This window comes from Papio anubis, chromosome 10, assembly GCF_008728515.1.
Source record: "Papio anubis isolate 15944 chromosome 10, Panubis1.0, whole genome shotgun sequence".
Classification (NCBI taxonomy): Eukaryota; Metazoa; Chordata; class Mammalia; order Primates; family Cercopithecidae; genus Papio; species Papio anubis.
The window spans coordinates 95,442,054-95,459,142 of record NC_044985.1 but is presented as its reverse complement, the minus strand read 5'-3'; the positions used below and the strand labels follow the sequence as shown (position 1 = coordinate 95,459,142).

Genomic DNA, 17,089 nt, shown 5'->3' with positions numbered 1-17,089 from the left:
CTTGGAAGAATACATACGTAATAGAGTGCTTCAAAAATAGAAATGTTCACTACCCCTTTCTCACTTCCCACGTTTCAACATGTTTTCACCATATTTCAAGAAAAATCAGCACTAATACTAAGACAATGATATTCTGATTTATTTTTACTACTCTTCACTTGTAGGTTTCCTGAACATACAGTCATGGCCGCCAAACATGACTGATTTCAGTGTTTTTTCTAACCTAGTGACCATTGGTGGAAGAGTACTCTATAGGTAAGTGGATATGTTTAAAGTTGCAGGTCTCACAGATTTCAAGAGGAGCATCGTCTGGGCATTAAGTCAAAACCATCACTCTTATTGATTTACTGATTCTGGGGAAATCATGCTTCCATCCTTATTTCCAAAGATAAGCTCATTGAAAATACCTCCAATGATGGTATGAAGTATTACAGAATACATAGTTTGATTTTTTCAATTGTCTGTCACTCAAAGTAATATTAGTATTTTGCAAGTATGGGGTGCAAGATATGAACAATTAATGAAACTTTCTTTTTTATCAGATATTATCATAATTAAAAGATAAGAGTTGTGTGACTTGGTAATGGCTTGGGTGTATAGGATACAAATGCTGTTGTGCCAGGAGATTCTGTTCTTGTCTCTGGTGCTATAATTTGAACTACATATCACAGGGCTGATGTTTTAGGAACGGGTCCGCCATTCTACATGTTCTGCTGGTTAATAAATGGACAAGAAAATTCAGGTTTAGAAGGACATTGATAAAATTATAATGTCAATAATTTAAATTCACATTATAAGAGTAAATAACAGGTTTCTTCAATGTCATCTGTATGACGTTCTTATTTATGAGCAATTAAAAGTCAATTTACATAAGAATTTTTAAAATTTGTTTACTTAAGTTCAAAATATCTCCAAAATTAATATCATCATTGATTTTATAATAATGTTTTATAAAAAGTACATTGAATTTCACTATTAAAATTTAAAAGTTATATTTATAAGAGGTTTTAAAAATGTAAAGGAAAAAGGAGCTTAATAAGAAAGGATAGTCAAGAGATACAATCTATTAAAGTGCTATATGTAAACAACCTTTACTATCCATTGAATAAATATTATAAGCCTATCGAGACATTGTGCTAACATTGTAATCAACAACTCAAGATAGTTATGTTGGGGACAAAATTTGAGAGAAAGAGCTGCATCTTGGTCTTTATCATTGAGCATACACACACACACACACACATTCTGACAACCATGGAAAATAAATCTAAATATTAACAGCAAAGAATATTTAAAACTAAAAATAAAAGTGGAAAGCATTGATCTCCAAAATGTAAAATAATATTCATTAACTGATTAAAATATGGGAAGCATGTTTATGCTTTAGAGAATGGAAAAGTAAATAAGTAAAAAAAGAAAATAAGTAAAAAAGTAAATAATTACAATAATGTGGATTATATTAAAATAAAAGTAGTTTCCTTGATTTTTCAATCGTCTGTCACTCAAAGTAATATTAGTATTTTCCAAGCATGGAGTGCATGATGTGAGCAATTCTAAACAGGGTAGTTGTTATTTAACTTTTAGAGACCTTTTCCCCAGATACCCAAGGCATCTGAGTTTGTTTTCTTTTTCTAATTTTAGTTTAGTTTTATTCTTTACTTTTTGCCATCTCCTAACCTTACTTACGCATGCCTCAATTATTACAGTTCTGGTGTCTGAGGTATTAAAGTAAAGCTAAATACCTATAATCATTTTCTGAAATTATTTAGACATACTCTGAAGGTATGTCTATATGTCTAAATCTATTACATAAAAAGGAATTAATGTCTTACTTTGAGTAGATGAACGATTGTTTTATAAACACTTCTTTAGTGTTAATACAGGATTTCATCATTGAACAATGTAAAGTTAAGGCTTGGGGGCTTGGGGTGGGAAGATAGTGAGCAGATATTTCAGTGGTAAATATATACACAGAAATAGAGATACACTGCCAATATGCATAACTGTAAGCAATGGAAATTTTACTTTGGGAGGTCAAATTATTACTTTAAAAACTGTATATAGCATGTAAAAAAAATATCATTCAAAACACAGAGTTACTGATTCAGTCTCTATTTATACTCCATTAACATTCTTTTAAAAATAAAATGTGACAGCCTTATTTTACTCCAGAATGTGTCTCATGGTTCCATTTTCTCCCTTCCCCCTCCTTAGTGGCCTCTCCTTGCTTATCCTCAAGCAACAGGGCATCACCTCTCTACAGTTCCAGTCCCTGAAGGAAATCAGCGCAGGAAACATCTATATTACTGACAACAGCAACTTGTGTTATTATCATACCATTAACTGGACAACACTCTTCAGCACAATCAACCAAAGAATAGTAATCCGGGACAATAGAAAAGCTGAAAACTGTAGTAAGTACATTACTCGGACATTTAAAACATAGAAACTTAATTTTTTTCCCATTCTTCTTTGGACCAAAAAATTAAAAATAACATCAGGTCAGAATTGTTGCTTTGTTATCCCAACCCTTAAAAAGGAAGGTAGTTATTACAATTGCAAATATGATATGAAATAATCAGAATAAGTGACTTTCTACAACATATGGCATATTTATTTGCAAGATGTCTTACCTAATCTTAAGAACGCTCCTGTGGAGATTTGAATTCAGTATGTCTAAATGGAACCTGGGTATTTAAATCATTGGCATCCCAGGTAATTTCAAGGATCCAGTCAATGTGTGGAGATCCACCCTATTGAATTCTCTGTTTGTTGTTTGGTTTCAGTGAGTTTCATAACAGAATAACAGAGTTTTGCCATTTAGAGGTGGTAAGAAAAATGAAGTTGTATTTTTCTAACATGTGTAAAAACTACTATTCAAGAAGTACATTGTTCAAGATGTTTTGTTGTTCAGAAAGAAAGTTTACTTTATTAATGCATTTATGTAGACATGTATTTATCATTTTTTCATCTGTTTTGCTACTTATTGATTCATTTAATAATTTCTCATTTACTCTGAAGCAAATAATGCTTTTGTAGGCACATGACTATGCCATTCCTATCTAATGCACTGATATTCCAATGATTTATACTTAATTCTTCCCTGTTTTTCTACTGAATACTACTCTTTCCTACATCCTATGAGTGCCACTATTATGAGTACAATCATCAGACTTATTATGGTAAATACTGAATAAAAAGACTCCGAACTCAAATGATCTGTTTGCAAATGAATATTCTTGTTGTGGGCACAAAATCAATCCGTTCTAAAAGGCAGAACCTTAGAAAATTCTGCTCTCAGAGTATTTTCTTACTTCTTTGATCTCTCCATTAAAACAATCATAAGGGTATACATGAATAATGATTGAGTTTTTGTGTGTGTGTGTGTGTGTGTGTGTGTGTGTGTGTGTGTGTGTGAATAAATAGAAGACTTTTTTAAAAGTTATAAACTCTTAAGAGGCCAACATAATTTGTTTATTGAGTTTTCAGTGAATTAATTGATTTATTAAGATCTCATCTTGTTCCAGAAATAATTTAAGACAGCTCAGTCTACTAATCTTCATAAAATATAATTTATGATTAATTCTCTTATATTTTAGCTCTTTTCAATCCTTAAAAATATTTCTAAATGAAGGAGATCTATCCCAATATGAGATTCCTGCTAAGAGTGAACTTAAGTTCTTACTCATTCTTCTGTTCCACATAGAATCACGAAATATAAAATCTAATTGTGTATCAAAATATGCATGTTATATTGAATGATATTCATTATTTCATTTGGCCTATGTTATTTCCTTGGTTTTACACATTACTGATTTCTAAAAGAAAATTTGCTTTGCTTTTTCCCTAATGCTTAAGCTTATCCCACATCACAATATGTGTGTGTATATGCCCCAAAGTAGATGATTCATGGCAATAAGATAGAATCTTCTTCAATACCAATTGATGAATGTTTCCCTAAATCAGGGTTATACTCTTGTTTCCTTAGACATCCTTAAAAAAATTAGTACCACTATCTTTCAAAAATTTAACTATGAATTCAAAATAATGTAAAGAAATATATAAAAGAATCAGAAAAAAAACATTCTTCCTCTTTGATGCACTTAATCAGTTTACAAATCCTACAAAAATTCATATTTCATATATCTTTCTATACTTGAAAAGCAAATGGGAAGAAGAAAATGCAAAAAATAAATGTAGGGAAACAAGATGAGAAAAAGGGATATTTCAGTAAATTATATAATGTTATTTTACACCTCTTTAAAACTTCTGAACATTTCAAATGACCAAAAGGGAGTGAATAATAATAATAATGATAATAACTAAAATATAAAATGCGTTTAAACTTTCAGTGTTATGCTTCTTGGATTGAGGTTAACTACTTTTCAGACCATAGACATATTTTTTTTTTTGTTCTGTGCACAAGAATTGACTTTGCAGTTTGGGGAAAAAAATGAAGCAGTTAGGAGAAACATAGTTTTGTGGTTCTATAGTATCAAGCATATCATTTTTCATTTTTAACATATTAGAATAAATGTATTTTGCATGGAATTCATTTATCAAAATTTGGACTTCAGACTCACAGCACACTGGATCCATAAAAATTCCATATGCCTCCATTTTCAGAAATATAATTACCCTGTAAACTCGACCTCAGAGATGCTGCTGATGTTTACGATCCCCAGTACTATTTGTAAATGGGAATGTCTAAATGCTTGCTTCATTTTAAATGCACTGTAAATGTTTCCTTTTTGGATATTCCATCTTGGTATATCATACACACACAAGATGTACATGAGCATACACATATGTTCACTACAACACCTAAACATATATGCATATACAGAGTGGATGTCTGTATGCAGTTCCATATACAACACACATGCATATACACACACCTAGTAAACATATCCATGCATACACACCCTTACATGCCCACTTACATTTACACACAGTTACCGTGAAATACTCTGATCTAAATGTAAGAGTTGGCTTATGAACTTGATGAAAAGGCAGTCCTTCATTTGTAATGGTGTTTTTTGGAGTTCAGCATGATTTAAAACAGTAATGACAATATAAAAAAAGGTTAACTCATCTATAAAGGCTAACAGTGGCTAAAGCAATCTTACTCTTTTAAGTCAAAAATTTCAAAGCTGATTTGAAGAGATTGAGATTGAGGGAAACTCTGGGACATGAAAAGCTAGAATATTTTGGACCTCTGTCATTTATGTGGTTATGATAGTAACCAAATTGCAGTGTTAGGTGGAAGAAGTTTTAGAGTAGATTTATAAAAGCATTTGAAGTTTCTTAAAATATTTAAGTATAAATTTTTAATACTGAAATATAAACAGTGTAGAGATAAATATTACACCAGCCCTTCAGAATCCAAGTTATATTTGAGCTTATATATCTCAAGTCTCAAGTCTTTAAAATATTTGTACAGATACTGTTAAACTCAACATGAAATTAAATTCATTATTGATTTTCAAAATAAAAATATTTTTATTTTTCCAATTATAATAGTACCTTTTTCATTGTTCAAAATAAAACCAACAAAAAATATATAAAAATATTTTTAAAACTACATTATATATAATTCTTGGTGAATATATTTTTCATATATATAGACAAGGATAGTGAAATATATATTTTCATATATAAATGGGATCATACCATTTCTATTTAAATACCATTCAGTCATCTATGTCTTATACTTAATATAGTATAAGCATTAGTATAAGTATCTCACATTCAATAGATAGAGCTCTTCCTTATTCTTTTTTTTTTTTTTTTTTTTTTTTGAGATGGAGTCTCACTCTTGTTGCCCAGGCTGGAGTGCAATGGCACGATCTTGGCCCACCACAACCTTTGCCTCCCGGGTTCAAGCGATTCTCCTGCCTCAGCCTCCTGAGTAACTGAGATTACAGGCATGCAACACCATACCTGGCTAATTTTGTATTTTAGTTTCTTCATGTTGGTTAGGCTGGTCTCGAACTCCTGACCTCAGCTGGTCCACCCACCTTGGCCTCCCAAAGTGCTGGGATTACAGGCGTAAGCCACCATGCCTGGCCTTCCTCATTCGTTTTTAAAGCTATTTATACAAGTATTCTGGACCAGTACCATATTAATTGTATTTTAAATTATTTTCCATTTTTATATTATCACTGCTGCCATGATGTATATCTAGTTTATGAAACATTTTGTACTGTACAATTATTTCCTGTGGCTAAAACCTTAGATGTAGAATTTCTCTGTAAATGAGGCTACATAAAAATTTTCTCACTAATTTCTCTGTCATCTTCCAAAAATACTAAATCAATTAACCTTGTTGCAAACACTGTGTGATAGTAATATTTTCCACTACTCTTTAAATCACTAGATATTATCTATGGTTTCAAATTTCAGTGATCTAAAGGAAGAAAAGAAGTATTTTATATTTACATGATTAATTCATCTTTTTTTATCTTGTAAATTGCTTTATATGTGAACTTTGTTCATTTTTAATTTGGGAGTTGTTCTTTTTCTCCTAAATTTGAAAGAACTATTTACAAATTAAATTTATTAAATTGTGTTCCTTAAATGTGTTGGGAATAAGTTCCTCTCTTACTGGTAATTTGAATAATTTGTCTTTTGATAATCCAATGTTTATCAAACCATATTTTTATATAGTTAAGTGGTTAGATTGTTCTTTTCCTTTTTAATTGTTTGATCTTGTATTTTTAGATAATTCTTTTCATCTGGTACTTTAAAAACAATATTGAAATTTTTAACACATCTTGACGTTTTGGCATAGCGTTTTTAAAAAATTCCTGATTGCGATGTGGATCCAAAATAATTTATTAAACAACCCATCTCTCCTTATTGACTTTAGCTAATCAGCTAACAAATCAGCTAAAAGGTGCCAGACTCTATCTCTCAACCTAGGTATATTGTTTAATTTAGTTATTACAACCACCCTGTAAAGTAGAATCATCTGCATTTGCAGATGAGTATACATTTATTAAGACAGTTAAATAATATTTCCAGTTTTGGCGCTACTAAAATCCTATTAAGGACTTCAACCCAATGCCTGTCTGACTTCGAAGTCTAGGCCCTTAATTTCACCGTGATTCCTCTCAAAATAAAGAAAATGTTGGCTGGGCGTGGTGGCTCATGCCTGTAATCCCAGCACTTTGGGAGGCAGAGGTGGGCAGATCACCTGAGGTCAGGAGTTCGAGACCAGCCTGGCCAATATGGTGAAACCCCATCTCTGCTAAAAATACAAAAATTAGCCAGGTGTGGTGATGCACACCTGTAATCCCACCTACTCGGGAGGCTGAGGCAGGAGAATCACTTGAATCCAGGAGGTGGAGGTTATGGTGAGCCAAGATCACACCATTGCACTTCAGCCTGGGCAGCAAAGTGAGGAAAGAAAGAAAGAGAGAAAAGAAAGAGAGAGGAAGGAAGGAGGGAAGGAAGGAAGGGGAAGGAAGGAAGGAAGGAAGGAAGGAAGGAAGGAAGGAAGGGAAGGAAGGAAGGAAGGAAGGGCTGAAGGAAGGGAGGGAGGGAGGGAGGAGGAGGAAGGAAAGAAGGAGGAGGGAAGGAAAAGGAAGAAAAGGAAGGAAGGAAGGAAGGAGAAAGAAAGAGAGAGAAAGAAAGAAACAAAGAAAGAAAGAGCAAGAGAGAGCTATACATGTGTTAGCTATACTACTAAAAATTTTATGTTTCTATTAAAAATAGTTTATATATTAGACATTCACATATACATATATTATATAATGTGAAGATACAATATTTAATTTTACTTTACGAAAAGTGCCTTCTTGAACATAAAAAAGGAAAGATAAATATCAAGAGCTTTCTTTTTACGCAGAAGAAAAATTTACTTTATTAAAGTGATTAATTAAAAATTTGCGAGATCAACCATTGGGAGATATGGAAGGAATAAGATTAGTTATTATGTTATTAACAGGAGGCTAGACATTGAAGAATTTAGAAATGATCTCAAAATCATAAGCAGATAAAAAGTATATGTTTGAGAATTCCTTGAAATGTATTTATTTTTCTTTTTCTCTTCTAAATTAAAACATTTTACAATTGGCTTTATGATAAGCAAGAGACTTTCTAAAATTCAAAAAAATATCAAGTTTAAATTAATGGCTCAGGGCAAAAATATTTGGTGATGGGGAATATATATTTTTGGCACCAATAAGCTAAAAAGGATACACATTTTTATATTTATTTGTGGTTTTTATGTTTCTGAAATTTGACAGTAGAAAAATCCACCCCATTTTACATGAATCTAGAAAAAGGTAATTTTAGAGCTATAGTTAATTTCTAATAACTAAACTCTCTGGATGACAACATCATCCAATTTTATAATGAGTCACTGCATGTCCAGAATTGAAGCAGGTCAAAGCGTTAATAAGTAGGGAATAGAAGGCACCTCACACAGTGAAGAATAAAACAGTGTTTGCTTAATATATTGTTTTATTTGTTTTTCTCCCATAACTGGGATAAAAACAGCAAAATACAGAAGCAAGTATTTTACTTACTATAACATCATAAGAAATGTTAGATATCTATAAAATAAACAGACTTTATATTGTCGTCATTTCTAATATGTTGTATATTACAGAAAATGAATTTTGATTACAAATTAAGATTTACCTTATTTTAAGAAAATATTACTAAGGTAAGGCAGATTTTCTTACTTTCTCCTGCTCCCATACTTTCACCTTTAATTTGTGCACTCCTAACCCATCCCATGCTATCTTGAGTAAATGTGCGTTTACAAACGAAATGCAGCCTACCAAGTCAGAGGAACCATTCTTTGGGCGTGGTAGCCTGGGAAATTAATGAACTCTGTGACACATTTCATTAAACCATAGCTTGGTATGAAACATAAAGTGTGTAACTTTGAATATAGTGAAATCACTATTCTTCTGAGTAATCAGAAAATAGAAAATCTTAATTATACTTCTAAGATTTTTCCTTTCAAAATTACTAGACTAGTACATCAATACACTGTTCTTTGTAAAAAAAAAAAAAAAAAAAAAAAGCATTCAAGTAAGATTTTGTTATTGTATTTGAAACAGCACACTAATTACTAACAATGCTACAAAATGTTCTCTATATTCTTATCAAAAGGATAATAAGCAGTTGCTCTTGCCAATTAGGTACAGAAATGATATCCCTTCTATTTTGTAATCTAGAAATTCTGAGAGAATGATCTCTCAACAATAAAAGCCAGGATTACTGCAGACTCCAGTTTTTATTACAAACGGTGGGTGATATTTTAACTTGACTTGCCTCTTCATCAATGGTTGCAAAATTTTAAAGTAAAACTTATAATCATTAAAAATGCAAAAGCTAGGCTTCAGTTCTCCAGAGATTCTTATTTAGACACTATTGTGAGTTGTATTGTATCCCCTCCAAAAGATGCTCAAGTCTTGACCCCTGGTATCTACGAATGTGACTATATTTGGAAATAGGGTATTTGCACATGTAGTTAAAAGGAAAGTTAAGATAAGCTTATACTGGAGCAGGGTAGGTCCTTCATCAAATGACTAGTGTACCTATAAGAAGAAGAGAAGAGACACACAGATGGATACACACAAATGAGAACACCATGTGAAGATATACACCTACTCAGAGGAAAGACAGCTGTGTGACAGCAGAAGCGACTATTGGAGTGATATAGCAGCGAGCCCAGAACACCAAGGATTGCTGGCAACTGCCAGAAGCTACGGGAGGGCCATAGAACATTCTCCATCGGAGGCCCCAAGAAGAAACTAGCCTGTGAACACTTGGATTTTGGACTTCTGACGTCTAGAACTGTGAGAGAATAAATTTCTGTTGTTTTAAGAAGCCTAGTTCATGGCAGTTTGTTACAGTATTTCTATGAAACTAACACAGACAATGTGATGGGAAACCTGGGATTCTGCATTTTTAATACAAGGCAGATCATTCTGAGACAGGTGCCTGTGGAAAATCCTTGGGAAACTCTACTCTGTCACACCCCATATTATTCCCCCATCGTTCTATAGTCAAAAATATATTCAAGAACACGTGATCCTAACAATTCATTTTTTCTTCTGAAGCTATGTTCCCTTGTAGGAAAATTCATAATTGAATAGCTTAAAACCAGATATTTAATAATAGGTTTGGGAGACAAAGATAAAGAGCTAACTTTAAAAAGCATTCTATGAATAGTGAGATTTGTTTTGCATTTACTAATGATAACATATTCAATAAATAAGGGGAACACTTAATTATAGTTTATACAGTAATTGGGTAATTATAGTATAATAAGTATTGTACTATCAAATTTTATTTACTTTAGACTTTCAACAAAATACTTTTGGATTCATTTTACTTTTTTACACTTACATCTCTTCTGAGAGGTATTTTATATTGTGCTCAGTTTTCTAATCAAACCTTAAGAATTTATAAAATATTATTTCTTCTGTCACTATTGCCTCTCACCTCCTCCTATCAGAATTTCCTGCTGTGGTCCCATTCACGTCAGAGATATACAGTAACTAGGGTATATAAGAGTTAACAACAATTTGTGTAGCATCTATTTAACCTGTTCAACATGGGGAATGGGTATGTCTCTGCACTTCTCCATTGCTGCTTCCCCAACTTCTTTATTAATCCATTATAATTTTTTACAATGTCATATAATGTCATTCCACTTTCCACATGTCTAACCTTGCCTGCACACAGAGCTTATTGCTGGGCAGTTTAGTGCTTACAAAAGACTGAATGATGGCCCCATGAGGATGACTGCATTCAAATCTTCAGAACCTATGAATATTATCTTATGTGGTAAAAAGGACTTAGCAGATGTTACGGATCTTAAAATAGAATGATTATCTTGAAGTTATTTAAGTGGGTTACAAATATAATCACATGTGTCTTTATAAGATGGAAGGTAGAGGGAGGTTTGACTACTGTAAAGGAAAAGGTGATATAACCACGGAAGCAAAGGTTGCAGCAACGTCACTTCAAGCTCACGCCAAAGGGGTCTTCAACAGCTAAAAGAGGCAAGGAACAAATTCTCTCCTGGAGACTTCAGAAGCAATCAATCTTGCTGACTCCTTGATTCTAGCCCCTTAAGAGTCATTTTGGACATCTGAACTCCAGAGCTATGAGAGCTTAAATGTAGGTGATTTTAAGCAATGAAGTCTGTAGTAACTTGTTACAGCATGAAAGGAAATTATTTCAGTATTCTTTTAGTGACATGAGCCCAACTCAAATTACTTTAGGCATAGAGAGACCACATTAACTCTCAGAAATGAGAAGTCCAAGGAATATCTTTTCAGACACAATTGGATCCAGGGGTTCAAACAACATCACTAGGGCTCAATCCTCTATTTGCTTCACTCTGCTTTCCTCTTAGGCAAATTCTCATTCTTTATGAAAAATTACTGGTCCTGGAAGGCATATGCTAAGAGCATTCACAGAGTTTATGAGTTTATGGACACAGATTAAAAAGCTCTACCTTCCCTCTCCCGTACGGGTTGACCCTATTTGGATCATATGCCCATCTCTATTATCACTATTATCTCCTTGTCACCAACTATTCAAATATGCCTTCAAGTCAATCCCATCAAAGAAACTGACATTTTTTGAAATAGGAGGTCCTTTACTCTCCTGCTTAGAATCTTTCAACCGTTTCCAACAGCTCTTTGGACAAAACACAAAATCCTGAAAATGGCCACTAGGTCTTGCACAATCTGTCCCATCTCCGTCTTACCAGTTTAACAGGGTACCACTTTCCATATGCTGCCCATGTCGGTTTTCTGAGAGCACTAATCTGATTCCTTCCTTAGACTCTCTTGGCTGGAGTGCCCGTTTCCCCCACCCCTTTGCCTTAAGAATTCCTACTTACCCTTCGTATTTCAGCTTTAATATCCCTTCTTTTGTGGGCTGGCCTAATGTCATTTGCCCACTAAATTTAGACAACTGCTATATTCTATGTTCTCTCAGCACTCTGTTATATATATATATATACACACACACACACACACACACACACACACGTATATACACATACATACACACATATACATTTCTATACATACATAAATTTATATGCAGCCTGTTTTTCTTATTAGCTGTAAACTCCATGAGGTAACAAAATATGTATTCTATTTCATGTTTCAGTTATATCCTCAGCTCTGAGCAGAGCTTGCATAAAGCAGTTTCTCAATAAACATTTTTTAAAGTAAACACAGGGATATGCTTTTATGCTTTCACATTTCTCTTGAGTACATGTATTGATCATTTACTTAATGTCTTAGACCCTGCATTAAAAATTCTACTAATTTGATGATTAATCTTCATCACAATCCTAAAAGAAGATATTACTAGATATTACTATTCACTTTAAAGATAAGTAGCATGTAAGTAATTGCCCAAGGCTACATGGGTCATTACAGAGTAAGAGTTTAAGTCTATGTCTAATCACAAAACCTTAACTATAATGACTATTAAATGGTACTTTTCAGCTTTAAAAAAAGGAAGAACATTACCTGTCCAAATACATTTCAGTATTTTTGAAATAATCCATTTGCTTTCACATACAACACTGGAGCAAAATCCATTATTTTAAGCTTCCCTCTATTTTCGTTAAAGCAGGTTCAGTGTTCTCGGTAAAGGTCAAAATGCTAAGCACATTATTATCTCTCCAAATTTTTAACAGACACCTAGAATTCAGATGAGATAAAGAAAAATCTATTTTGCAGCTTCCAGAGGAAACATGGAAGAAGTTAAAGGTTGCCTAATAACTACATTGCTAAAGTTTCTTTAGAGAGGTTTATGATGGCCTTTTGAACTGTAAGTCATTGAAGAGCCCTTCCACTCCTTCTCTTATGACTATCACTGCGGGAAGTCAGAGGGCTGTTGAATTATTGGTGCTGATCGAAAATTTCTTTCTCTTAAGACTTTCAAAGAAGTAGCTTCCTTGGCCTTTTGTTCTATGCTATGTGGAGATACTTCCTTTGGTTTCACTCTGGAGAAAATGATCAACCTACCTTCATTTCCATCATCTATTGGTTTGGAAAGAATGAGAAGAAAATAGTTATGATGGTTTTCTGTTTATTATTGCTTTCTTCCAATACATATTGTTTCCCTGACCCAAAACTGCTCTGATATTGGGCATATGATAAAGACCCAGGAAGGCGTTAGATAGCAGAAGAGAGGTAAGATTTTGAGTGAAGCTAAAGCTTCCTCTCCAATTAGTGTCAAAGCATATAATGAAAGATCAAAGCAGTCAGCCTTTACCCTTCTACATACTGTAAAGTTCTGTCACCTTTAGCAGAGGGAAGGGGAAGAGACAAGAGGGAGAAGATAGCAAACCTGAAAATAAATAATGTAATATAGTAAAATAAATGGGCCCAAAAGTTTATGGAATATCATAAAATAGTGCCAAGGTCATATTTGTGACCTTGTCAATGTCCTCAAGAATGAAACTGAGTTAAGTGAGGACACTAACTTAAGACACCTACTATATTCTATATTTAGTTAGCACTGAATATGTATTACATTTATATTATATATAATGTATATTATATAATATATATTACATTGATATATATTTATATATTGTAGGTATAATGTGTATATATATTTTATATAGATAGATAAAATTATCTGTAATTGAAGGTCTGAGATAGAACTTGATGAACAAAAAATATAAAAAAAGAAAACAAAAGTGATCAATACAGAGTGAGAGAGTCATGACACCCTACAGTATAATTTTAACCATTCTCTACTTCTCTTTACAAGTTGTTCTCATAATACAACTTTCCCTCTTCAGGATTTCCTCTGAAGATCATGTTTATCCCATTAGAAAGAATATGTAAACACTGTATATAACTATATATGTCAGAAAATGAGATACTTGATAACCTTTAAATGACTAAATGGTTATGAGTATTGTAACTTAATATTCTCAAATGTAACTGATCTTTGCTACTTTTTAACTTTGTTTATTATATAGAATTAGACCATCCATTTATATTTAATCAGTTTGGTTAAAATATCTTTTTACTCTTTACATCTTTATAAATTAGTGGGAAGTTATTTATATCCTACTTTTTGGGAGGTGGTGATATAAGACCTATGTTAAAATTCTGTTTCTGGCTGGGTGCAATCATTTATGCCTCTAATCCCAGCACTTTAGTTCGAGACCAGGCTGGGCACCATGGTGAAACTCCATCTCTACAAGAAACAAACAAACAAACAAACAAAATTAGCCAGGTGTCATGGTGCATACCTTTAGTCCAAGCTACATGGGAGGCTAAGGTGGAAGCATCACTTGAGCACAGGAGGTCAAGGCTGAAGTGAGCCAATATCACACCATTCACTCCAGCTAGGGCAACAGAGCAAAATTCTGTTTCAAACAAGCATAGATTCCATTTATGCTGACGTTTCTTTTGTGGAATGAGAGAGACCTCTTCCTGTGTATTGTGACTAAATCAGAAAGAAATAAGCACTATTGCTATTAGTTCAAAATCAATGTAACAGATAAACTGTTGATAAGCCATTCCCAAGTGAAACATCAAATCATTCAACTTTTCAGGGGAAGAGAGTGCAGATATAAGAAGATGAAATATAGTCATAAAATATGATATTTCATTTTAATAAATCTTTAAGACTTGGAGAAAACCACAATTAAGCAAAACCTTCAAACTATGAGTTATCTAAAATAATTTATAATATATTTAAGCGTAGGGTCAACCCTATCTATACAGGAAAGCATTCCATTTAGTCTTTGTTCTTTCAGATTATCTTTAAAAATTCTCTTTATCTGTTATTTAAAATGATAACTATAAAGTTAATTAGTTAGAATGAAGAATGTGTAGTTTTCAATGAAGTTTAGTGGGTGCTTAGCAGCTTTTTTGGAGCATTTGGGAGAAATTTTATGTGAAAACTTTTGTCTATAAACAAGAAACAGCAAGTCATCCCACTCTGCACTGTTGAAAGTAAATATAAGATGTCCACTTCTGACCAAGATGAAATAACAAAAGGGAGGGATCAAATTTACCCTCCCTCATGAAACAATCAAAAAAAAAGGACAAAATAGATGAAACAACAGATTGCAAGAGACTGGAGAGCAGAACACAAGGGAAAGTGATTCCTGAGAGTGAGAACATAAATGAGGTGAGCCTTATGACTGCTCTGGTTAACTGCCTTGAGAGAGATTTTAAGCCACAGTATAGTGAGGAAGATAACAGGCAGAGTCCCAAGAACTCCAAGTTGAGAAGACAGAGCTAGGAGTCCAGGCAGAATAATGCAGCTAGAGTTCACAGACAATACCAGAGAGAAAAACAGCACACAGAGACAACTGCACTATAAGAAATATTAAAGGAATCCCTTTGGACAGGAGGAAATAATACCAGATGGAAATGTAGATCTGTACATAGGCTGAGGAGCACCAGAAATGGTAACTACATGGATGAATATATACAACTTTCATCTTGTTATTTAGTTGTCTTCAAATACAATGTCATGCTAAATCGAAAATAGTAACAATGTAATGTGGAGTGAATAACATGGGAAAGTAAGATGTATGACAGTAGCTCAAAGGTAAGGAATAAGAAATAAAAGCATCCTATTTTAAGATCCTTAGAATAGATGTGAAGTGGCAGAGTATAACTTGAAAACAGTCTGCAATAAATTAAAGATGTTTACTCGGATTTAGCTTCTGGGAAGATGGGGGAAACATACTTTTACCTTTTCCTCTGCTAAGTACAAATAAAAACCCTGGACATTATAAGACGACTCTGAAAGGTGGACAGAAGAGGCAGACAGGTGTGGGATCTTGGAACCCAAAGAACAATGCAGAGGTGAGTTCTCTGAGTTTTTTTTTTTTTTTTTTTTCCTGCATATATCCCAGATTTCGAGATGAAGAAACTGGCAACTCAAAAACCACAACAGATGCAGATTTAAAAAACCCCAACAAAAGCCTGTTCTTTCTACCCAAAGAATCTGGAAAGGAGCAGATAGACAAGACAGAAATCTTTTAGATAATAACTGCTCTACTCCAGCCAAACACCACAGAAAAACAACAAACAAACATACAATACTAAAAATAACAAACAAAAAAACAAACTTCATTCAACCTTGCAAAAGAGAGAAGAGTGTAGACTTCTACTCTCACCAGGCCAACCTCCCTTCCATGTGATGTCAGAGAAGGCAGGGTATGGAGTTTACTTTTTGTTGTTGTTGTTGTTGAGACAGAGTCTCTTTCTGTTGCCCAGACTGGAGTGCAGTGGTGTGATCTCGACTCACTGCAAGCTCCGCCTCCCGGGTTCAGCCATTCTCCTGCATCAGCCTCGCAAGTAGCTGGGACTACAGGTGCCCACCACCATGCCTGGCTAATTTTTTGGGTTTTTTTGTTTCTTTGTTTTTTTTTAGTAGAGACAGTGTTTCACCGTGTTGCCAGGATGGTCTCAATCTCCTGACCTCGTAATCTGCCCACCTCGGCCTCCCAAAGTGCTGGGATTACAGGTGTGAGCCACCATGCCCAGCCCTGTATTGGGTTTTAACCCAACACTTGTGGCCTTGGGCAACTTACACTCTCTGTGACTCTGCCTACCTATAATCGTTCTATTTTTCATGATGGTTTTGAATATTAGTATTCATAAATGAAGAAAGAATACCCCCTCCAAAAAGAAATAAAACTAAAGGCCAATGTATTTCTAAAGAATCTAGAGGCAAAACTCCTTAGCAAAGTAGTAGCAAATAGCATTCAGCAATATATACAAAGAATTACACAACATAACCAAATGGGTTTATTCCAGGGATGTAAGATTGGCACAATATTTCATAATCAAAAAGGTAATATATTAACAGTCCAAGGAAGAAAAAATTCATAATAATGTCAATTGATACGGAAAAAGCATTTGAAAATTTAAACATTTGTTTCTATTTAAAAATCTCTGGAAAAATAATGGAAATTCAGAGTAAGTTTCTCCACTTCATGAAGACCATCTACAAAAATCCTACAGCTAACGTCGTGCTTAATGGTGAAAAGCTGAATACTTTCCCCCTAGATTGGGAACAAGAAAAGAATGTCCTCTCTTACTACTTATTT

General features: G+C 33.6%; 1 protein-coding gene across 10 annotated transcripts in view; it reads left to right on the top strand.

Annotated features, from left to right (window-relative positions):
• ERBB4 (erb-b2 receptor tyrosine kinase 4) overlaps window positions 1–17,089 on the top strand; it is a 1,175,572-nt gene that overhangs the window by 853,800 nt on the left and 304,683 nt on the right. For all 10 annotated transcript variants that reach the window (XM_021924408.2, XM_021924406.2, XM_021924405.2 and 7 more), the window contains 2 exons: window positions 165–255; window positions 2,215–2,414. In XM_021924408.2, the coding sequence (XP_021780100.2) occupies window positions 165–255; window positions 2,215–2,414 (291 nt within the window). The remainder of the gene's footprint in view (window positions 1–164; window positions 256–2,214; window positions 2,415–17,089) is intronic.